The sequence below is a fragment of the Myotis lucifugus genome, unplaced genomic scaffold (genome assembly GCF_000147115.1).
Source record: "Myotis lucifugus unplaced genomic scaffold, Myoluc2.0 scaffold_97, whole genome shotgun sequence".
Lineage (NCBI taxonomy): Eukaryota > Metazoa > Chordata > Mammalia > Chiroptera > Vespertilionidae > Myotis > Myotis lucifugus.
This window is the reverse complement of record NW_005871145.1, coordinates 1,348,021-1,371,206: the sequence shown is the minus strand read 5'-3', so window position 1 is coordinate 1,371,206 and position 23,186 is coordinate 1,348,021. Positions and strand designations below refer to the sequence as shown.

Sequence of the window (23,186 nt, the reverse complement as noted above, 5' to 3'; positions counted from 1 at the left end):
TGAAATGCTTTCATGCAATCTTTCTTGGAAATAAAAATAAATGCAAAAACATCTCTGATGAATAAATATCAAAACTTTAATCAACCGAGCTCCAGGCTCATTTACTGCCATCCAAAGAGAGGCCAACAAGTGCCCAGCTCTGGCGCTGCTGGATATCCCTGCCGGGAGCTAGTGGCCTTGGCAGGGTGGGTGACCCACTCTGTGACATTCCCTCTGGGCAGTCGTATCTCTTCCTTAGACCCCTGCTCAGTCTTCCAGGGCTCAAAGCACCAAGGACAGGTAGCCCAGAGGGTGGAAAGGCCTTCCCTGCCTCTGCTGTCCCAGGGGACCTGCAAATGGAGAAGTATCTGGGAGGTAACTCCTGGGCCTGATTGCAGGGTAACGGTCTTGGCTGTTATCTCTCTGACCCAACGGACCAGATCCTCAGCTTATCTACTGACATGGGGTGTTGGTAATGTGGCAATTGGCCAATTCTGGGGCCCAAAAACCTGGTCTTGGATTTAAAGTTTATCCCCCCCCCTAGGGGGTGGGTAGAGGGAAGGGCTAGACCCCTCCCCAGGATTCTCCTCCCTCTGGGAGCCCAGGCCTGGGGCATGATATCATTCACTGGTAGGAATACTCAGCTGCTCTCAAGAGCCAGACACACGATCAGCTTTACACACACTTTCCCTTGAACAGCCATGTGTTACGGATTTGGAAACAGCACCTCAGAGAGCTTGAACATGTTGCCCAAGATCACACAGCAAGTCTGAGACAGGCCTAAGGGCAGGTCTTCCAGCTCCTTATCCCCCCATGGCTGCCTTCCCTCTGCCTCCTCTCACTCACCTCCCTTCTCTACAGCCTGCCTTCTCTCACCCTGTCTTCTTGGCACTCAAACCCCAAGCAAAGATATTCCAATGGCTTCAGTGACCACAGTAATGTCTGGTTTAAAACTGGAAATAACATTTTTGAAGGCCCACCACAGACCAAACACTTTGCTACACGAAGGCTCTGGCATCCATCACCCCACTTAATCTTTACAATCATTCTACAAAATAGGTATTTCCATTTCTAGTCTGAACACCTACTGTAGAAGCTGGGAGAGGATCAATGACCTGCCCAAGTTCATACAACTAGGAAGGAGTGGCACGTCTGACTCCTAGGTCCTTGCTTCTTTGATACCCCCAGACAGTCTGCATTACTCCCAGACAGTCCATCCAATGCTGCCAATGTTTTCAGCATCCATGAAACTCCGACTGTCTGGCTTATGTTTGCATTTACATCCAAAGGGGTTTCAAACTCAGTCTCTTGTCTCAAGGATCAGTCCAGTCCCACATTAGGCAGGGGGTGGGTCTCAGTGCAGTGTGATGCAAATGAATGGCAAGTCCCAGAGTCTCAGTTTTCTCATCTGGGAGCTGAGGCTATGACAGAACCTGCCTCTAATGAGATCAGCTCCAATAGTGCTCTCAGGACAGGGCTTGGACCTGGGGCTGTCCGGAAGCCAGCACTGGATCTGGGACCTGTGTCCACAGATAAGCACTGTCTGGATTGCGCTCCTGCTCTGTGCTGGCGCGGTGAACAGAACTCCAGTGGTTCCACCCTAAAGACAGAGCTTAGCTTCACAGAGCTTAGCTAGCACCTTATTAGGATGGGAAAGCCCATATTTTGGGATGTAAAGCCAGTCCTCTTACTCATTACTTTTACTTTTTTATTTTTAATTCTCACCCCATGATAATTTTCCAGTGGGTTTTAGAGACATAGCGAGAGGGAAAGCAGAGAGAACTATCGATGTGAGAGAAACAGGTTGATTGGTTGCCTCCTGCATGTGTGCCAGGCCCTGGGACTCTGGAGGAGCCTGCAACTTAGGTACCTGCCCTTGACCCGAATGAAACGCAGGACACTTCAGTCCACAGGCCAACGCACTATCCACTGAGCCAAACCAGCTAGGGTTGATAATCCTCTTGATAGGCCCCTTCCAAAGAAAGGTGACCTCCCCTGAAACAATGCAGTCTTTCCTAGAACCTTCCTTCTGCTCCCTTCTGCCTATAAATACCTTCCATTATTACAGCTTTTCAGAGCGTCTTTCTATTTGCTGGATGGGATGCTGCCTGATTCATGAATTGATGAATAAAGCCAATTTCATCTTTAAAAGTACTCAGTTAAAATTTTCACAGTCCTCCACTTCTTGAATCAGTGATATCACCCTCATTTGGAAAGCTGTCCCACTCCCACCCCACCCGCACCCTATAATGAATCCAAACAATGCAGGAGGGCCAGTTCCCCACCAGCCCCCACCCAATGAGAACTTTCCCCAGGCGGGGAGGGGTGCAATCCTCCAGCCTGGGCTGAGAAAGGTCTTGGGAGAGCCACCCAGCCCTTGATCTGCCCCCAGGTGGCGCTGCAGCCAAACCCCTCAGCGCCCCACCCCCATTCCACCAATACCCGCGGGCCGCTGGCCATCCTTTACTTTCCTCAAAGCCCCACCCTGCAGGAGTGAGGGCTTCCAGGAGTTCCAACCCCGGGGAGCCCTCGAATGAGCAGTGAAGAAACAAGAGTCAGGAAATGCAGTGGGAAACATGGCTTTATGACCAGGAGAGGCTGGGAGTCCAGCCCAGGGCATAGGGTGGGCCAGGGGCCGCCAGGAGGGGTGTAGGGAGAGGGCTCCAGGCAGGATCTCCTCCTGGCCACTGGCTTAGTAGGAGCAGATGAAGGGCAGACGTCTTCCACAACGTTTTCGTCGCCAACGACCTCCTAGAAATAGAAAACACGGTGATGTCAGCTGCCAGCAGATTGTGGCCCGTGCCGCACTTGCCCTCCAATTGTCATGATATGTTTGCCACACACACACACACACACACACACCCACTAGCTTGTGTTTGTTGAGTTTTCACCCCAGGAAGACAGGGTGCTGAGTGCTTCCTGGGGGCTCCTGGCTAATCCTCATAATGACTCCCAGAGGGAGGTGCTGTCATCCCCACTGCACAGATGAGGAACCTGAGGCTCAGTGGGGAAACCACTGGCCTGAATGCCAGTGGCAGGTGGCTGGGCTGGGGTGGGAACTGAGGCAGCCTTTCTCCAGCGTGTATGGCCTTAGCCACAGTCCTGAGTCCCTCACGTCTGACATTCAGCCATTCCTAATTCGCACATCTCTTGCTTGTCCCTCATCCACACATTTCATTCACCTTAGCTATTCTTTTTTAAAAATATACATATTGCCGAAACCGGTTTGGCTCAGTGGATAGAGCGTCGGCCTGCGGACTGAAGGGTCCCGGGTTCGATTCCGGTCAAGGGCATGTACGTTGGTTGCGGGCACATCCCCAGTGGGAGATGTGCAGGAGGCAGCTGGTCGATGTTTCTCTCTCATCGATGTTTCTAACTCTCTATCCCTCCCCCTTCCTCTCTGTAAAAAATCAATAAAATATATTTAAAAAAAAATATATACATATTTCTTTATTGATTTCAGAGAGGAAGGGAAAAGGAGAGAGAGATGGAAACATCAATGATGAGAGAGAATCATTGATCGGCTGCTTCCAGTACGCCCCCTACTGGGGATCGAGCCGGCAATCCAGGCATGTGTCCTTGGCAGGAATCGAACCTGGGACCCCTCAGTCGGCAGGCTGATGCTCTATCCACTGAGCCAAGTCGGCTAGGGTGTCCTTGGCTACTCTCAATTGTCACATCAGTAGCAGAGGAAGGAAAGCAGCCCCCAGACCCCGGGTGAGCTTAGTCTGTGAGGATGGAGAGCCCCCATCCAGCCCTCACACAGGGCAGCCCCTCACCCTACATCACAGCCCTCCTCACAGACAGGACGTTGGTTCTCCAGTTGTGGGGAGGCTGTGAGTTTGAGGAGGTGTGCTCAGGCAGCTCAAAGGGACAGTGTGTTAGAGTCCACCTTGCCGTCCCTCCCCTTTGCCCTGGTGCCCAGTCCCCTCACCTCTGGTGCATAGGGCCACACAGCGGCCGCGCCCACGTCCATTAGCCCAGTATGTAAAATTCACAGCACTCCCATCAATCCAGTGTAACCTTCTGCACTAGAATGAGAGAGCGGATAGGCTGGGTCAGAGGCTGAGGTCCAGGAAACAGGCTGATACAGAGGTTCCAGAAAATGCCCACTGAGTGTCCCTTTCTGGGAACTTCCCACCCTGCTAGGAGCCAGATATCCTGGACACCCACCCCTGAGTGTTTTCAGGCAATGACAATGGACAAGCAGTGGTCCCTCCCCGCCTCACATAGCCAGGCTTCTCAAACTTTCTGTGAATACAAGTCTCCTGCAGACCTTTTTAAAATGGAGATGCTGATTCAGGAGTCTCAGATGGGGCCAAAGACTGTGCATCTCTAACAAGCTATCAGGCCATGCTACTACTGCTTGGTCCATGGACCACACTTGAGTAGCAAATATAATAGCACTTATTCACCCACTATCCCAGAACCACTCTGAGAGAAGGACCCCATTTGAGACATGAGGAACCCATTCAGCTTGTAAATGACCAAGCTGGGCAAGGAAAGGATCTCCTGACTCCAGTGGTGAGCTGGTAACTGTTTTTCAACCAGCTCTGGGGGAAGGTGAGAAGGCAGAAGGAGGGAGGAAACCTGATTTGTAACAATCGCCAATTTCTTTGGGGTAAATACACCTGCCATGGCACGAAGTCACTGAACGTGGAGTGGGAAGAGATGCGCACAATCACCAGTTCTCTTTAGCCACACCAGCCAGCTCCCCCACTGCCTCCCACAGGAAAGTCACTCGGCTGCTGGAATGAGGCCTGATGCCAGAGAGAACTTCCTGTACCTGGGAGCTGGCCCCTCACTTACCCGGCCCCTGAGTCTGCCTCCAATCCAGACCTGTTGCTGGTTAATATTACTGGCCAAGCACTGGAGTTGATAGTTGACACTGAGGTTGTGGATAGAGACGAGGTTGCCTCTGTAGCACCTCCTGCAGACATTCTGCAGAGAGAAGAGGTGGGGTAGATAATTCACTGGGTTGTTTTTTTTCCCCTCAAGTTCCTGAGCCTTCAGGAGAGAACTCTCCATCGCTTGTCAGGTCAGAAATCAGGGATCTACTTGCTCCTCCAATTCCATCTCTTGCTCCTTCATCTGTCACCGGGAACTTCTTGCAGGAAACAATAATAATCCTGAGAATAATCTTAGCCACCATTTACTGGGAGTTTATAATGACTCGAGGACTGATCCAAATGCTTTTTGTGTATTATCTCATTTAATCCTCACCACAACATAAGAGGTTGTTACTATATATCTCCATTGTACAAGTGAAGATCCTGAAGCTCTGAAAGATGAAGGGACTTGGCCAGGTAACATGTCAATGACAGGTGGAGCCAGGGTTTAACACAGGTTTATCTAATACCAAAGCTTTTTGTCCCAATCAGTGATTCTCAAAGTACTGTCTCCAGACCAACAATATCATCATCACCTCACACTTGGTCCTAAATGAAAACTCTTGGGCCCCACCTGCTAATTCTGAAATCTATGCTTCAACAAGACCTATAGAAGAGTCTGCTGCTCACTAGCGTTTGACAACCACTAGTGTAAATGAATAGGGAACAGGAGGTGGAATCCACTATCTTCTCATGCCCCTGGTCCTCCTTCATCAGTAGCCTCCCAGCCACTTACCCGAGCGCCTCTAAATCTTCTGCAGGTCCGCACCAACACGTAGCGGCAGGTCTTGCATCCAGGACTGCCCAGTATTTTCACTGTGTCCTCTTCCCTGGGGCACTGCAAGTTCTCATCTAGGGCATCTTGGTCCGACTCCATGGCCTCTTCATCCTCAAAGGCATCTTGGCAGCTGGAAGCCTCCACCTGCTCTCCTTCAGACTGAATCGCCTCCTCAGTCAGGACTGACTCTCCCTCCTGCTCCCCAGAGCCTTCCAGATCCTGGCTCAGGTCTGCCTGTGACTCTTGGCTGTCAGGATAGGGGGCATCATTCCCTGGAAGAACAGGTAACCTGCCATCATGTCAGGGGTCTCCTTCTTCTAGAACCACAGACAGCTCCGACAGCCCCACTCAAGCCTTCCTAGTGCCTCCTTCTGGAGCCTAGGCCTAAGGATCTCCTCCCTGTGGGGTGAGCACCTGGTACTGGCTGACAGGTGTGTATTTCAGTGTAGGAAGAAGCACCTCTGAGAAGATGTGTGGTTTTTGCTTGAGGAGGAGCCCTGACAATGTTCAGGTCACATTTCTGAGTCCAGGAGAGATCTTACCTGAGGGGAGCTGGGTCCACTGAAGAAGGAAAAGCTATGGCCTGGCCCAGAAGAAGCCAAGGAGTTGCCAGAAAGAGGAGAAGGGGTCAAGCTGGATGAGAAGGGAAGGGAGGACTTACCCAGATGAAGAGCAGCAACTGTCCCCAGCAGGAGGAGCAGCAGGAGCAGGGGGAGTTTCATATTCACTCGTTCTTGTGGCAGGGACACGGCTTCACTTCCCGCCGTGGGTCTGCTCACTGTGTCTGCACGGCCTCTGTCACACAACAGAGATGCAATGTTTGTTTAAGTGGCTGATTAAAGGGCAAACTGGAGGGCTTCCTTCTCCCCCAGTGAACAGATGCTGACCTGGAGAAGCAGAAAAAGTCCCTTTTACCCATGGGCTTTATCACTAGCCCCTGAGATGACACTTAGCCCAGACCCTGTCCCTGCAGGAACAGGTCTGCTCCAGGTCAGGGCCCGTTCCACTACACTGAGGACGGAGTGGAAGAACAGTGGCCATCGGGGCCCTAAGGACAGGCCTCCTAGGCTCCCTGGGCAGCTGGGGGAGCACTCACCTCTGAAGTGTCAGAGACCTCCACTCTTGGTGTCTCAGAATGAGGGGTCCCAGAGGCAGTCCTTATATTGGGCTTTTGGGGAAGTGGGAAGAGGCTTGGATGATTGCCCCAGGCTGGGGTGCTGGGCAGGGGAGCTGATAATAAGGCATTTGCTCAATTCTCTCAACTGCTCCCTGCTGGGACTGCAGGGACCTGCCTCCTGGGGTCCACTGACACACATGGGTGTCCAGGTGTGCTGGAGAAGACCCCAGATGTCTACTGCCCACATATACTAACCATTAGCACCCCTAAAGTGCCCAGTCTTAACCCCACGAGCAGCCTTCCTCTGGTCATTATCTCGGCCAATGAGGGGGAGGACCCTACAGTGCTGGGGGACCATGAGGGGAGGAGGGAGAAGGCCAAGGGAGTCCCACCCTCCTGAGTTTTTGTCTACCAGGGACTTCATATGTATCCTATCCCAGAATCCTCACCTTGTCCTCATTCCCATGAGAATGTATGATGACCCTGACTTCACATGTATGGAAAATGAGATTCAGAGAGGAAAAGTCCCTTGCAAGTGTGCACAGGAAGTGGGGGATCTGGGAATCCTAGTCCTTTTGGCTCCCAAACCTTGTATCTATCATCTATCTATCTCTTTCTCTTTCTCCCTCCCTCCTCTTTTTCTTATTCTCACTCTAGTTCTCCCTCTTTCTATTTTTCATCTTTAATGTGTGAAAAACTTATGCTCTTTCTTCTATGCTTTAGATCTAGATCAAGGTTCTCAACCTTTTCACTCTTACTAGTTGGAGTAAAGTAATTCTTTGTTGTGTGTTGGCAGAGGAAGGGGTGGGGGACTGTAGAAGTTTAGCAGCATCACTGGTCTCTACTCACTATATGTCAGGAGTACCTCCCCCATCACCTGACTGTCCCCCAAAGACTATCAAAAACATCTCCACATATTTCCAAATGTCCTCTGGGGAGCAAAGTTGCCTCCATTGACGATCACTGGTCTAGAAAATGTAGTCCAACCTCAAGGCATATCTTCAGGCAAAGAGGTGACAGCTGCAATGGAAAGCTTCATGTAGTAGAATCTTTCAGACACCATGGGGGCCACCCTCCCCACCTCCATGCTCATCTCCCACCAGCCCTCTGTCACCACCAGGGTCAGGACTAGGGGTAGTGAGTGAGGCACTTGTCTCAGGTGCAAAATTTAAGGGGGCACTAAAGAATTCAGTAGTCAAGATAAATAATGCTTTCATGCAATCTTTCTTGGAAATAAAAATAAATGCAAAAACATCTGTGATGAGTAAAATATCAAAACTTTAATCAACCCAGCTCCAGCCACATTCACTGCCGTCCAAAGAGAGGCCAACAAGTGCCGAGCCCTGGTTCTGCTGGAAATTCCTGCCGGGAGCTAGTGGCCTTGGCAGGGTGGGTGACCCACTCTGTGACATTCCCCCTGGGAAGTCATACTTCTTCCTCAGACCCCGGCTCAGTCTTCCAGGCCTCTGGGCACCAGGGACAGGAAGCCCAGAGGGTGAAAAGGCCTTCCCAGCCTCTGCTGTCCCAGGGGACCTACAAATGGAGAAGTATCTGAGAGGTCACTTCTGGGCCTGATTGCAGGGTAACAGTCTTGGCTGTTATCTCTCTGGCCCAACGGACCAGATCCTCAGCTTATCTACCGACATGAGGTGGTGGTGGTGGGTCAATTGGCCAATTCTGGGGCCCAAAAACCTGGTCTTGGATTTAAATTTTGAGTCCACCATAAGGGTGGGGGGAGAGGGAAGAGCTAGACCCCTCCCCAGCATTCTCCTCCCTCTGGAGCCCAGGCCAGGGGCATCTTATCACTCGCTGGTTGGAATGCTCAGCTGCTCTCAAGAGCCAGCCTCACGATGAGCTGTACACACACATCCCTTGAACAGCCCTTTGTTACGGATGTGGAAACGGCACCTCAGAGAGCTTGAGCAAGTTGCCCAAGATCACACAGCAAGTCAAAGACAGGCCTAAGGGCAGGTCTTCCAGCTCCTTATCCCTCCATGGCTGCCTGCCCTCTGCCTCCTCTCACTCACCTCCCTTCTCTACAGCCTGCCCCGGCCCCAACCCTGTCTTCTTGGCACTCAAACCCCAAGCAAAGATATTCCAATGGCTTCAGTGACCACAGTCATGTCTGGTTTAAAACTGGAAATAACATTTTTGAAGGCCCACCACAGACCAAACACTTTGCTACACGAAGGCTCTGGCATCCATCACCCCACTTAATCTTTACAATCACCTTACAAAATAGGTATTTCCATCTCTAGTCTGAACACCTACTGTAGAAGCTGGGAGAGGATCAATGACCTGCCCAAGTTCATACAACTAGGAAGGAGTGGCACGTCTGACTCCTAGGTCCTTGCTTCTTTGATACCCCCAGACAGTCTGCATTACTCCCAGACAGTCCATCCAATGCTGCCAATGTTTTCAGCATCCGTGAAACTCCAACTGTCTGGCTTATGTTTGCATTTACATCCAAAGGGGTTTCAAACTCTGCCTCTTGTCTCAAAGGTCAGTCCAGTCCCACATTAGGCAGGGGGTGGGTCTCAGTGCAGTGTGATGCAAATGAATGGCAAGCCCCAGAGTCTCAGTTTTCTCTCCTGGGAGCTGAGGCTATGACAGAACCTGCCTCTAATGAGATCAGCTCCAATAGTGCTCTCAGGACAGGGCTTGGACCTGGGGCTGTCCGGAAGCCAGCACTGGATCTGGGACCTGTGTCCACAGATAAGCACTGTCTGGATTGCGCTCCTGCTCTGTGCTGGCGCGGTGAACAGAACTCCAGGGGTTTCGCCCTAAAGACAAAGCTTAGCATCAAAGCTCAGCTAGCACCTTGTTGGGATGGGAAAGCCCATATTTTGGGATGTAAAGCCAGTCCTCTTACTCATTACTTTTACTTTTTTTATTTTTAATCCTCACCCCAGGATAATTTTCCAGTGAGTTTTAGAGAGTGGAAGGGAGAGGGTGAGAGAGAGAGAAATATTGATGTGACACAAACAGATCCATTGGTTGACTTCCACACGTGGTCCTGATCCAGGGCCTCAGGAGAAGCCTGCCAATAAGGTACATGCCCTTGAGGAGAATCCAACCCGGGACACTTCAGTCCACAGGCCAACGCTCTATCCACTGAGCCAAACCAGCTAGGGTTGATAATCCTCTTGATAGGCCCCTTCCAAAGAAAGGTGACCTCCCCTGGAACAATGCATTCTTTGCTAGATCCTTCCTTCTGCTCCCTTTTGCCTATAAACACCTTCCATTATTACAGCTTTTCAGAGCTTCTTTCTATTTGCTGGATGGGATGCTGCCTGATTCATGAATTGATGAATAAAGCCAATTTCATCTTTAAAAGTACTCAGTTAAAATTTTCACAGTCCTCCACTTCTTGAATCAGTGATATCACCCTCATTTGGAAAGCTGTCCCACTCCCACCCCACCCGCACCCTATAATGAATCCAAACAATGCAGGAGGGCCAGTTCCCCACCAGCCCCCACCCAATGAGAACTTTCCCCAGGCGGGGAGGGGTGCAATCCTCCAGCCTGGGCTGAGAAAGGTCTTGGGAGAGCCACCCAGCCCTTGATCTGCCCCTAGGTGGCGCTGTAGCCAAACCCCTCAGCGCCCCACCCCCATTCCACCAATACCCGCGGGCCGCTGGCCATCCTTTACTTTCCTCAAAGCCCCACCCTGCAGGAGTGAGGGCTTCCAGGAGTTTCAACCCCGGGGAGTCCTTCAATGAGCAGTGAAGAAACAAGAGTCAGGAAATGCAGTGGGAAACATGACTTTATTACAGGAGATGCTGGGAGTCCAGCCCAGGGCATAGGGTGGGCCAGGGGCCGCCAGGAGGGGTGTAGGGAGGGGGCTCCAGGCAGGATCTCTTCCAGGCCACTGGCTTAGTAGGAGCAGATGAAGGGCAGGCGACTTATACAACATTTTCGTCGCCAACGACCTCCTAGAAATAGAAAACACGGTGATGTCAGCTTCCAGCAGAGTGTGGCCCATGCCCCACTTGCCCTCCAATTGTCATGATATGTTTGCCACACACCCTGCCCCCCACTACTTTGTGTTTGTTGAGTTTTCACCCCAGGAAGACAGGGTGCTCAGTGCTTTCTGGGGCTCCTGGCTAATCCTCACAATGACTCCCAGAGGGAGGTGCTGTCCTCATCCCCACTGCACAGATGAGGAACCTGAGGCTCAGCGGGGAAACCACTTGTCTGTATGGCAGTGGGCAGGTGGCTGGGCTGGGGTGGGAACTGAGGCAGCCTTTCTCCAGCGTGTATGGCCTTAGCCACAGTCCTGAGTCCCTCACGTCTGACATTCAGCCATTCCTAATTCACACATCCCTCCCTCATCCCTCATCCACACATTTCATTCACCTTGGCTATTCTCAATTGTCTTATCAATAGCAGAGGGAGGAAAGGAGGCTCTAGGGCCCCAGCCGAGCTTCGACTGTGAGGATGGAGAGTCCTTATCCAGCCCTCACACAGGGCACCCTCTCACCCTACTTCACAGCCCTCCTCACAGACAGGATGTTGGTTCTCCAGTTATGGGGAGGCTGTGAGTTTGAGGAGGTGTTCTCAGGCAGCTCAAAGGGACAGTGTCTTAGAGTCCACCTTGCCATCCCTTCCCTTTGCCCTGGTGCCCAGTCCCCCTCACCTCTGGTGCATAGGGCCACACAGCGGCCGCGCCCATGATGATGAGCCCAGTTACTAAAATTTACAGCACTCCCATCAATCCAGTGTAACCTTCTGTACTAGAACGAGAGAGGGGATAGGCTGGGTCAGAGGCTGAGGTCCAGGAAACAGGCTGATACAGAGGTTCCAGAAAATGCCCACTGAGTGTCCCTTTCTGGGAACTTCCCACCCTGCTAGGAGCCAGATATCCTGGACACCCACCCCTGAGTGTTCGCAGGCAATGACAATGCAAGACCAGTAGTCCCTCCCCACCTCACACAGCCAGGCTTCTCAAACTTTCTGTGAATACAAGTCTCCTGCAGACCTTTTTAAAATGGAGATGCTGATTCAGGAGTCTCATATGGGGCCCAAGACTGTGAATTCCTAACAAGCTATCAGAAGATGCTAATACTGCACTTATTCACCCACTATATCAGAACCACTCTGAGAGAAGGACCCCCATTTTAGACATGAGGAAGCCATTCAGCTTGTAAATGAGCAAGCTGGACAAGGAAAGAATATCCTAACTCCTGGGGTGTGCTGGTAACTGTTTATCAACCAGCTCTGGGGGAAGGTGAGAAGGCAGAGTGAGGGAAGAACCCTGATTTGTAACAATCACCAATTTCCTTGGGGTAAATACACCTGCCATGGCATGAAGTCATTGAACATGGAATGGGAAGAGATGTGCACAATCACCAGTTGTCTTTAGCCACACCAGCCAGCTCCCCTACCGCCTCCCACAGGAAGGTCACTTGGCTGCTAGAATGAGGCCTGATGCCAGAGAGAACTTCCTGTACCTGGGAGCTGGCCCCTCACTTACCCAGCCCCTCATTTTGCCTCCAATCCAGACCTGTTGCTGGTTGATCTTACTGGCCAAGCACTGGAGTTGATAGTTGACACTGCGGTTGTGGATCGACACGAGGTTGCCTCTGTAGCACCTCCTGCAGACTTTCTGCAGAGAGAAGAAGTGGGGTAGATAATTCACTGGGGTTTTTTCCCTCCTCAAGCTCCTGAGCCTTCAGGAGAGAACTCTCCATCCCTTGTCAGGTCAGAAATCAGGGATCTACTTGCTCCTCCAATTCCATCTCTTGCTCCTTCATCTGTCACCGGGAACTTCTTGCAGGAAACAATAATAATACTGAGAATAATCTTAGCCACCATTTACTGGGAGTTTATAATGACTCAAGGACTGATCCAAGTGCTTGCCATGTATTATCTCATTTAATCCTCACCACAACATAAGAGGTTGGTACTATATATCGCCATTGTACAAGTGAAGATCCTGAAGCTCTGAAAGATGAAGGGACTTGCCCAGGTAACATGTCAATGACAGGTGGAGCCAGGGTTTAACACAGGTTTATCTAATACCAAAGCCTTTTGTCCCAATCAGTGATTCTCAAAGTACTGCCTCCAGACCAACAATATCATCATCACCTGGCACTTGGTCCTAAATGAAAACTCTTGGGCCCCACCTGCTAACCCTGAAATCTATGCTTCAACAAGACCTCTAGGAGATTCTGCTGCTCACTAGCGTTTGACAACCACTAGTGTAAATGAATAGGGAACAGGAGGTGGAATCCACTATCTTCTCCTGCCCCTGGTCCTCCTTCATCAGTAGCCTCCCAGCCACCACTTACCTGAGCGCCTCTAAATGTTCTGCGGGTCCGCACCAACAAGTAGCGGCAGGTCTTGCATCCAGGACTGCCCAGTATTTTCACTGTGTCCTCTTCCCTGGGGCACTGCAAGTTCTCATCTAGGGCATCTTGGTCCGACTCCATGGCCTCTTCATCCTCAAAGGCATCTTGGCAGCTGGAAGCCTCCACCTGCTCTCCTTCAGACTGAATCGCCTCCTCAGTCAGGACTGACTCTCCCTCCTGCTCCCCAGAGCCTTCCAGATCCTGGCTCAGGTCTGCCTGTGACTCTTGGCTGTCAGGATAGGGGGCATCATTCCCTGGAAGAACAGGTAACCTGCCATCATGTCAGGGGTCCCCTTCTTCTAGGACCACGGACAGCTCCGACCGCCCCACTCAAGCCTTCCTAGTGCCTCCTTCTGGAGCCTAGGCCTAAGGATCTCCTCCCTATGGGGTGAGCACCTGGTACTGGCTGAAAGGTGTGTATTTCGGGGTAGGAAGAAGCACCTCTGAGAAGATGTGTGGTTTTTGCTTGAGCAGCAGCCCTGACAGAATGTTCAGGTCACATTTCTGAGTCCAAGAGAGATCTTACCTGAGGGGAGTTGGGTCCACTGAAGAAGGAAAAGCTGTGGCCTGGCCCAGAAGAAGCCAAGGAGTTGCCAGAAAGAGGAGAAGGGATCAAGCTGGATGAGAAGGGAAGGGAGGATTTACCCTGATGAAGAGCAGCAACTGTCCCCAGCAGGAGCAGCAGGAGCAGGGGGAGTTTCATATTCACTCGTTCTTGTGGCAGGGACACGGCTTCACTTCCCGCCGTGGGTCTGCTCACTGTGTCTGCACGGCCCCTGTCACACAACAGAGATGCAATGTTTGTTTAAGTAGCTGATTAAAGGGCAAACTGGAGGGCTTCCTTCTCCCCCAGTGAACAGATGCTGACCTGGAGAAGCAGAAAAAGTCCCTTTTACCCATGGGCTTTATCACTGGCCCCTGAGATGACATTTAGCCCAGACCCTTTCCCTGCTCAAGGTCGGGGCCCATTCCACTACACTGAGCATGGAGTGGAAGGACAGTGGCCATCAGGGTCCTAAGGACAGGCCTCCTAGGCTCCCTGGGCAGCTGGGGGAGGACTCACCTCTGAAGTGTCAGAGACCTCCACTCTTGCTGTCTCAGACTGCTGGGTCCCAGAGACAGTCCTTATATTGGGCTTTTGGGGAAGTGGGAAGAGGCTTGGATGATTGCCCGAGGCTGGGGTGCTGGGCAGGGGAGCTGATAATAAGGCATTTGTTCAATTCTTTCAACTGCTCCCTGCTGGGACTGCAGGGACCTGCCTCCTGGGGTCCACTGACACACATGGGTGTCCAGGTGTGCTGGAGAAGACCCCAAATGTCTACTGTCCACATATACTTACTATTAGCACCCCTAAAGTGCCCAGTCTTAACCCCACGAGCAGCCTTCCTCTGGTCATTATCTCGGCCAATGAGGGGGAGGATCCTACAATGCTGGGGGACCATGAGGGGAGGAGGGAGAAGGCGAAGGGAGTCCCACTCTCTTGAGTGCTTGTCTACCAGGAACTTCATATGTATCCTATCCCAGAATCCTCACGTTCTCCTCATTCCCATGAGAATGTATGATGACCCTAACTTCACATGTATGGAAAATGAGATTCAGAGAGGAAAAGTCCCTTGCAAGTGTGCACAGGAAGTGGGGGATCTGGGAATCCTAGTCCTTTTGGCTCCCAAACCTTCTATCTATCATCTATCTATCTCTTTCTCTCTCTCCCTCCCTCTTTTTTTGTTCTCACTCTAGTTCTCCCTCTTTCTATTTTTTCATCTTTAATGTGTGAAAAACTTATGCTCTTTCTTCTATGCTATAGATCTAGATCAAGGTTCTCAACCTTTTCACTCTTACTATTTGGAGTAAAGTAATTCTTTGTTGTGTGTTTGTGGGGGAAGGGTGGACTTAGAAGTTTAGCAGCATCACTGGTCTCTACTCACTAGATGTCAGGAGTACCTCCCCCATCATCTGATTGTCTCACAAAGACTATCAAAAACATCTCCACATATTTCCAAATGTCCTCTGGGGAGCAAAGTTGCCTCCATTGACGATCACTGATCTAGAAAATTTAGTCCAACCTCAAGGCATATCTTCAGACAAAGAGGCGACAGCTGCAATGGAAAGCTTCATGTAGTAGAATCTTTCAGACACCATGGGGGCCACCCTCCCCACCCCCATCCTCATCTCCACCAGCCCTCTGCCACCACCAGGGTCAGGACTAGGGGGCACTGAGTGAGGCACTCATCTCAGGTGCAAAATTTAGGAAGGCACTAAAGAATTCAGTAGTCAAGATAAATAATGCTTTCATGCAATCTTCCTTGGAAATAAAAATAAAAGCAAAAAAATCTGTGTTGAGTAAAATATCAAAACTTTAAACAACCCAGCTCCAGCCACATTCACTGCCGTCCAAAGAAAGGCCAACAAATGCCGAGCCCTGGTGTTGCTGGATATCCCTGTCGGGAGCTAGTGGCCTTGGCAGGGTGGGTGACCCACTCTGTGACATTCCCCCTGGGCAGTCATAGCTCTTCCTCAGACCCCAGCCCAGTGTTCCAGGCCTCTGGGCACCAGGGACAGGAAGCCCAGAGGGTGAAAAGGCCTTCGGAGCCTCTGCTGTCCCAGGGGACCTACAAATGGAGAAGTATCTGAGAGGTCACCTCTGGGCATGATTGCAGGGTAACAGACTTGGCTGTTATCTCTCTGGCCCAACAGACCAGATCCTCAGCTTATCTACTGAGATGAGGTGGTGGTGGTGGGGCGATTGATCAATTCTGGGGCCCAAAAACCTGGTCTTGGATTTAAATTTTGAATCCACCCTAAGGGTGGGGGAAGAGGTTAGGGCTTGACCCCTCCCCAGCATTCTCCTCCCTCTGGAGCCCAGGCCAGGGGCATCTTATCACTCGCTGGTTGGAATGCTCAGCTGCTCTCAAAAGCAGGCCTCACGATGAGCTGTACACACACATCCCTTGAACAGCCCTTTGTTACAGATGTGGAAATGGCACCTCAGAGAGTTTGAACAAGTTGCCCAAGATCACACAGCAAGTCTGAGACAGGCCTAAGGGCAGGTCTTCCAGCTCCTTGTCCCCCCATGGCTGCCTGCCCTCTGCCTCCTCTCACTCACCTCCCTTCTCTACAGCCTGCCCCCCCCCCCCACCCTGTCTTCTTGGCACTCACACCCCAAGCAAAGACATTCCAATGGCTTCAGTGACCACAGTCATGTCTGATTTAAAACTGGAAATAACATTTTTGAAGGTCCACCACAGACCAAACACTTTGCTACATGAAGGCTCTGACATCCATCACCCCACTTAATCTTTATAATCATCCTACAAAATAGATATTGCCGTCTCTAGTCTACACACCTACTACAGAAGCTCAGAGAGGTTCAATGACCTGCCCACGTTCACGTCTGACTCCTAGGAACTTGCTTCTTTGATACCCCCAGACAGTCTGCATTACTCCCAGACAGTCCATCCAATGCTGCCAACCTTTTCAGCATCCGTGAAACTCCAACTATCTGACTAATGACAGAATCTATCTCTAATGAGATCAGTTCCAGTAATGCTATCAGGAGAGTTCCTGACACCTGGGGCTGTCAGGAAGCCACGACTGGATCTGGGACCTGAGTTCACAGATAAGCACTGTCTGGATTGCTTATCTTCTGCTCTGTGTTGGTGCCGTGGATGGAACTCCAGGGGTTCCTTAGCCTTACAGAGCTTAGCTAGCACCTTGTTGGAGATGGAAAAGCCCATATTTTGGATGTAAGGCCAGTCCTCTTATTTTATTACTTTTACTTTTCTTCTTTTAATCCCCACCCGAGGATATTTTTCCATTGATTTTTGGAGAGAGTGGAAGAGAGAGGGAAAGACAGAGAAATATCGATGTGAGAGAAACAGATCCATTGGTTTCCTTCCGCATGTGGCCTGGGCCCTGGTCAGGGCCAGGGAGGAGCCTGCAACCAAGGTAGATGCCTTTAACTGGAATCAAAGCCGGGACTCTTCAGTCAGCAGGCGGACACTGTATCCACTGAGCCAAACTGGCTAGGGCTAATTTTACAGTTTTAAAACTTTACTTGTGGACATATAATAAGCATCTGGTAAAGTAGATGAGCTGCTTGGGAATTTTTACAGAATGAGTGCATCCACATAACCATGCCCAGATCAAGGTACGGAATGTTACCAGGAGCCCAGATGCCTTCTTCCTGCCCCACTTTTGACATTAATACCCCAAGGGGATCCTTACAGACTGGACACCACACTTCTGTCACAACCCCCGCTCCGACCCCCCAACAGAAGGTTTATGAGGGACAAGGCAATGTTCACCTCCACTTAGTACAGAGCCTAGCACCTGGTAAATGCTTAATAAACGGGAGTTTTTCTTGATTTTTATTAGGAATATTTGAATAAAGGGAAGCAATACCTTCCCACACCAGGATATGAAATCCTCGAGGGCAAGATGGCAGCAGAACTTCAGCCGCGCCCTGCCCAGCCCCCAGCCCAGGGCTGAGCCCCACACAGGTTTCAGAACTCCAGCTTCGGTTTGATTTCTATCTCTTTCTCAACTTACTGTGCAACCTTGAGCAAGTAGCTTCTCTGATATGGACCACAATAAAAAAAAGTAAAGTTCTTCATTGGCCTCTCTAAGACCCTGGTCCCATCTCTAATCTTCTGAATTTGAGGAGTCTCGGAGGAAAAGGGCTTCGGGCATTGACTTTCTGCTCACCTCCCCAGGGCAGAGAGGGTCCGGGACGCCTGCCTTCCTCCCCTGTGATTGGGAATCCCTCATCTCCAACTGGGCTGGAGTCCTGTGCCCCAAGATGTACCCAAGGGTAAGGGAGTTTGTCTGCCTCCCCGCTGTGCTCCAACCCCACGCGATCATGTCCTGGAGGCAGCCAAGGCCTCCAGGGAACCCTCACAGTTAAAGGAGCATGCTCTGGAATCTGTAGGTGAGTGAGTGATGGAAGAAAGCAATCCTGGTTTAAGATTGCCATAGAGTGGGCCGAGCAGATGCGCCCTGCAATGAGATCTCAGGCAGGAATGTTAATGACAACCACAGCAGCAGCCAGTGTTCAGGAAGCACTTTCTGCGTGCTAAGTGTTCCTGGGGCTCCATATCATTTAATCTTCTCAACAACGCTAAGGCAAGTACCACTGTCATCCGTGAATTACAAAAAGAATGGGGCTCAGACTGGTGAAGACTTGCCAGGGAAGTGTCTAAGGCAGGATGTGAGTGGAGAGCCTGCCTTCTTACCCTCCACACCACACTCCCCAGGGAGGTGAATAAATGGCACAGAGCACCCACGGGGACCCTGGAAGTTAGTGGGACAGGTGATGACACGGGAAGCATGGAGAACGTGCTTCTTGGAATTAAAAGGACCCTGGCTAGGCGGGCACCTCACCTCCCAGGCTCTATTTGCCCGTCTGTGAGTTTAGTTAAGGATGACAACCTCAGGGGGTTTGGGGAGGATGCACTGGGAAGCTGGTTGTGCAGTGATCTACGAAGTGCCTGACACGTGGTGGGTCCTCAACAGACTCTCTGAATATTATCCCCGTTGTAGAAAGAGAGGCTCGGAAAGGTTAAGTGATGCTCCAGATTTCACATACTAGTAAATGGTGGGGCTTGAAAAGGCATCCATCATCCACGGGAAGAGATTCTGAGCATATTCTACATACACATCACTACACGGGCAATTCACAGCCCCCAAAAGAGGATACGTGGTCTCTGCTGTTGGACTGTCCGAGTCACGAGTACCTGGAATTACGTCTGCCCCTCCCCACCTTGGAAGTTCAGCAACGAGATTGGAGGTTCGATCTATGGGAAGAGCCCAGGCATAGGGCTTGCACAGACACAGCAGGGAGGTTTGTGTCTGCCCCGTGAGGGCCCATGGATTTCAGCTAACTCGCTGAGTCCCATTTGGCAGAGGCAGGAGGAAGTGAATGGGAAAGGCGGGAGGCCATGGTTATTTGTGGACTGGACTTTCAGGCTTGTTGGTCTCAGCACCAGGCTAGCCACACACACCATCTCTAGGCAGCTCCGCCAGACCACCAGAAGACTCCCCAAGATGACTGAGGGGGCCTAGGGGAGGGGCCGGGTGGCTCAGGGTCTTCCTCCTTGATAGGCCATTCTCTCTTGGCCAGGTGTAGGGGGACAGTATTCTGACTCAAACCGTCCATCCTTCCATCTCTTCCCCAACATGACATCCCAGAAATACCCAACCTTCTGCAAGGCCTCCTGGCCCAAGTCACCCTACAGTCTCTGTAAGCCAGTCCCTGGCGGGAGGGGCGTGGAGGGGACGAGAGATCTCATGATGGTGGGGGAGTTAAATAGGCTCCTTTTCTTCCTTCATTTTATTTTTTCCTTTCTCTCTCTCTCTTTCTTCCTCTCTTTCTTCCTCCTTAGAAGATTTCCCATTATAAACAGTACAAGAGAATCTGTGTCGCTTTGTTAGGCAGAAACAAGCTGGGGCAAATGCTCGCAGGGTGGTTTCATCCTGAACCAAGGCATTCCTCCGGGGGTGAAATGCGGGCACACCTCGCTCTGCTCTCCCCCACCCCCCTGCAGTCACAGCTGTTACTGACAACATCTGGAGCACGCACACCTGCTGCCGGCCCGGTGGGGTGTGTGCCAGGTTTGAAGTGCCTCAGGTTCATGAACTCACCCAATCCTTGCAGCTCCATGATGTGTTCCTATTGCTATTCCCATTTTGCAGGTGAAGCGGAGGCACCTCGACCCCAGAGCCTGCGTGGGGAAGAAGTGGGAGCTGGTCTTGGACAGTCCAATGGCAGAGACCAAGCTCCTCTAGCTTCTGTTCCCAAAGGTTCTCTCTAGCCTGCTCCACAAGCCCCGTTACGGGCAAGGAAACCGAGGCTGCTCAGAATCAAGGTTTTCATCAAGGTCACTCAACTGGTCGGCGCCTGCGAAGCCCAGAGCCTTTCCCAGTCCTCGTTCAGGCCTGGGAGGTAACACTGGTCGCAGAAAACTCACCGCTGAGGGGCCTTGGAGCAGACATTTGTAGTTAGAAAATAAATAATCCAACTCCCTGGTGTCAAGGCCCATAGGACCACCCTGCCTGCCACTGACTCAGCTCTTCTGTGGGCAGTGACCTGCCATGTGCCCAGGAGCCACAGACATGTCCCACCTGGGGACTCCCCATGGCTGCGCCAAGGACCATAGCCTGTGCCTAGAGCTGGAGGGAAGGGTCCTTCCCAGAGACTATTAGAGCATGCAGTCCCTGCTGCGCCCAGGACACACCCAACACATTTAGAGGCATCTACCCCTGAGGGCTGGCAGAAGGGACTTTGGAACAACCACTGGAGTCCTTGCCCCAAGCTTCAAATTTGAGGACAAGGGTACAAAGCCCCTGGGAAGCCACCAGCCAACACCTTTGGCTAAAGAGTAGATTCACAAACAATGATTAATGGCTACGTTGTCATTCCCTAGGAACTTCTAAAGTGCCTCTTTGACAACAGTGGGCCCCCTGGATCCTATTGTCACTTATATTCTCCCATCTGCTGACCTCGGCTGTTCCCACAACTCCTGTCATCTGGGACCCCTGCTCAGGCAGCAGACGGGGGAAAGCAAGGGAGTGGGGGCACAGTGTCCCAAAATGTATATGAAGGAGGCCTCAGAGCGGGTGAGTGGGGGGTAAACGAGGTGTGATGTGGCCATGGGATGGGGTTGTAATCAGTCATTTACCATCATGGGTTTGAGGACTCTTTGATGACATAGAAAAGCCTATGGGATCCTCTCCATTGGCACGCGCACACTGGCATGACTCTGCAGGACACATGCCAGCGTGTGCACCACCCTCGTTTCAGAGCCACAGAACTTGTTTTTCATGCAGTTCTTTATATTCTGCTCTGTTTTACAACCACCATGTGTATCTTACATAAGAATGGATGTAAAGAAAAGGGGATGGCTAAAACGAACGTGACCTTAGGAGTCAGACAAATCTGAGTTTAAATACCAGCTGCACAACGCGATGGTCAGATGATCGTGGACAAAATGTGCCATCCAGAGCCTGACTTTCCTCATCTGCAAACTGGTGCTGATGATAGAGATGGTCACACAAAGTCCCTTTCATTTTTTAATATTTTTAATTGATTTTTGGAGAGAGAGGGAGAGAGAGAGAGAGAGAGAAACATGGATGTGAGAGAGAAACATCAATCGACTGTCTCCTGCATGCACCCCAACCTGAGATGGAGCCTGCCACCTGGACATGTGCCCTGATCAGGGATCAAACCAACGGCCTTTCAGTGCAAGGGATGATATTCAACCAACTGAGCCACACCAGCCCAGACTCAGCTGTCCTTTAAATGGCAGGTGCTCTCCAACTCATGAAGTATCCTCTGCTCCCAGAGAAGGCCCACCCCACCTGGCAGGCGGCCTTGGAGGGGACAGATGTGCTCCATTCTCTCTGCTGAGGCTGGTAGCGGAGAGGAGGGTTGGGCTGGGGTCCTGTTGCTGAGTGAAATGAAAACTTGTGAAATTCATGGGTTGCCTTCTTCCACCTTTGAAAGAGCAGTTGGTCCCATTTGAGGAAGAGGTTACAGGAGGCAGGCTCTCAGGACAAAAATAGGCTGTGCATGCGGCTGCTTCTCTCACTTACTCATCTTGCCCAGAAATCATCTCTGACTCTCTCTGGATATGTGTTCTTTGTGCTTCCTGAGGAATCCAGGCACTATATATATATATTGCATCTCAATTGAGATATAACGCACATATCACACAATTCACCCGCTTAAAGTGTTTAATTCAATAGTTTTCAGTATATTTCAGAATTGTACAATCACTATCAATTTTAGAAAATTTTCATCACCCTATAGAGGAGCCCCTTCCCCATTAGCTGCCATCACCTGCTCCCCCAGCCCCGGGCAATGCCTACTCTACTTTCTGCCCCTAGAGATGTGCCTATTCTGGACATTTCACAGCCAAATGAATCATAGACTATGTGGTCTCTCTTGACTGGCTTCTTCCACTTGGCATAGAGTTTTTAAGGCTGATCCGTGTCATAGCTCGTATCAGTACCCCATTCCCGTGTGTTGCTGCATAATGTTCCATTGTATGGCTCTGCCACATTTTGTTTCTCCACTCACCACCTGGGGGACATTCAGCATCCTTTTGGAATTTAATATATTAACTGTAATGATAGCTGTGATCTGTTGAATACCTACTATGTGTGGGCACTTGACCCAATTCTAATCCTTTTTTTTTAAATATATTTTATTGATTTTTTACAGAGAGGAAGGGAGAGGGATAGAGAGTTAGAAACATCGATGAGAGAGAAATATCGATCAGCTGCCTCTTGCACACCCCCTCCTGGGGATGTGCCCACAACCAAGGTACATGCCCTTGACTGGAATCGAACCTGGGACCCTTGAGTCCGCAGGCTGATGCTCTACCCACTGAGCCAAACCAGTTAGGGCCCCAATTCTAATCCTTACAACAGTCCAGGAAGGCAAGAGTACTTCTCCCATCATGCTGACAAACAAGCTGAGATGTAGAGGTGAAATGGCTCATCCAAGGTCACACTAGTGACAGAGCTGGGATGACAAAAGAGTTGGCTTGGCCCCTCCACATCCTCCCACTGCACCTCGCTGCCCCGCCACCCCGGCTGCTCCGCTCTCTCCTTCCAGTTGGCTCTGAGGCCAGAACAAGAAAGAATCCACTCACCTAGCGATTATTATTCAACAAGCTCTAACTGGCACCACACAGGTGGCAAGCACACATTAGTCACTGAGCAGGTGAGACCCAGATGCCGCCTCCTGGAGCTGGCTGTCCAGGTGAGGTGAGGTTGTCATTTGAGGAGCCAGATGCTTGTCACCAGGAAGGGTGTGACCAAGTGCCAGGAACTCAGGGCTGCTAAGAGCCCAAGGAAAGTCTTTAGAGGAGATGGCATTTCGAACAGGACCCCCGAGGGCCAGGCAGGTTTCCCTGGCAGAGACGGGGCGAGCCCCAGGTGCAGAGAAAATGGGCCTTCACAGACCCTGAGACCAGGAACCTGGGTCCATGGGGATGAGTTCTGTGTCCTTGGAGGTGGAAGGTGAAGAGGGCAGGGGAGAGGAAGAGGTTGGCATCACATTGCTAAGA

General features: G+C 51.1%; 2 protein-coding genes across 2 annotated transcripts; both read right to left on the bottom strand.

Moving 5' to 3' along the window:
• Positions 1–2,671: 2,671 nt before the first annotated feature.
• Positions 2,672–6,394, bottom strand: LOC102431903 (proteoglycan 3-like). The gene is made up of 5 exons (XM_014458523.2): positions 6,308–6,394; positions 5,605–5,918; positions 4,789–4,920; positions 3,914–4,010; positions 2,672–2,730 (listed from the first exon to the last, which is right to left on the bottom strand). Exons 1-5 carry the CDS (start codon positions 6,366–6,368, stop codon positions 2,672–2,674), a joined length of 663 nt encoding a protein of 220 aa, XP_014314009.1. The 5' UTR covers positions 6,369–6,394.
• A 4,184-nt stretch (positions 6,395–10,578) lies between these two features.
• On the bottom strand, positions 10,579–13,819 carry LOC102431588 (proteoglycan 3-like). Its single transcript, XM_023756526.1, has 5 exons — positions 13,762–13,819; positions 13,057–13,370; positions 12,240–12,371; positions 11,403–11,499; positions 10,579–10,698 (listed from the first exon to the last, which is right to left on the bottom strand). Exons 1-5 carry the CDS (start codon positions 13,817–13,819, stop codon positions 10,640–10,642), a joined length of 660 nt encoding a protein of 219 aa, XP_023612294.1. The 3' UTR covers positions 10,579–10,639.
• Positions 13,820–23,186: the final 9,367 nt, after the last annotated feature.

Bases quoted from the DNA above. Each gene is read 5' to 3' on its own strand.
- LOC102431588 (XM_023756526.1), bottom strand. From the start codon at position 13,819: ATGAAACTCCCCCTGCTCCTGCTGCTCCTGCTGGGGACAGTTGCTGCT. The intron at 13,371-13,761 runs GTAAATCCTCCC...CTGTTCTTCCAG, and splicing joins AGTTGCTGCTCTTCATCAGG to GGAATGATGCCCCCTATCCT. The intron at 11,500-12,239 runs GTAAGTGAGGGG...CTCTCGTTCTAG, and splicing joins GAGGCAAAATGAGGGGCTGG to TACAGAAGGTTACACTGGAT.
- LOC102431903 (XM_014458523.2), bottom strand. From the start codon at position 6,368: ATGAAACTCCCCCTGCTCCTGCTGCTCCTCCTGCTGGGGACAGTTGCT. The intron at 5,919-6,307 runs GTAAGTCCTCCC...CTGTTCTTCCAG, and splicing joins AGTTGCTGCTCTTCATCTGG to GGAATGATGCCCCCTATCCT. The intron at 2,731-3,913 runs GTGAGGGGACTG...TTCTATTTCTAG, and splicing joins TGTGGCCCTATGCACCAGAG to GAGGTCGTTGGCGACGAAAA.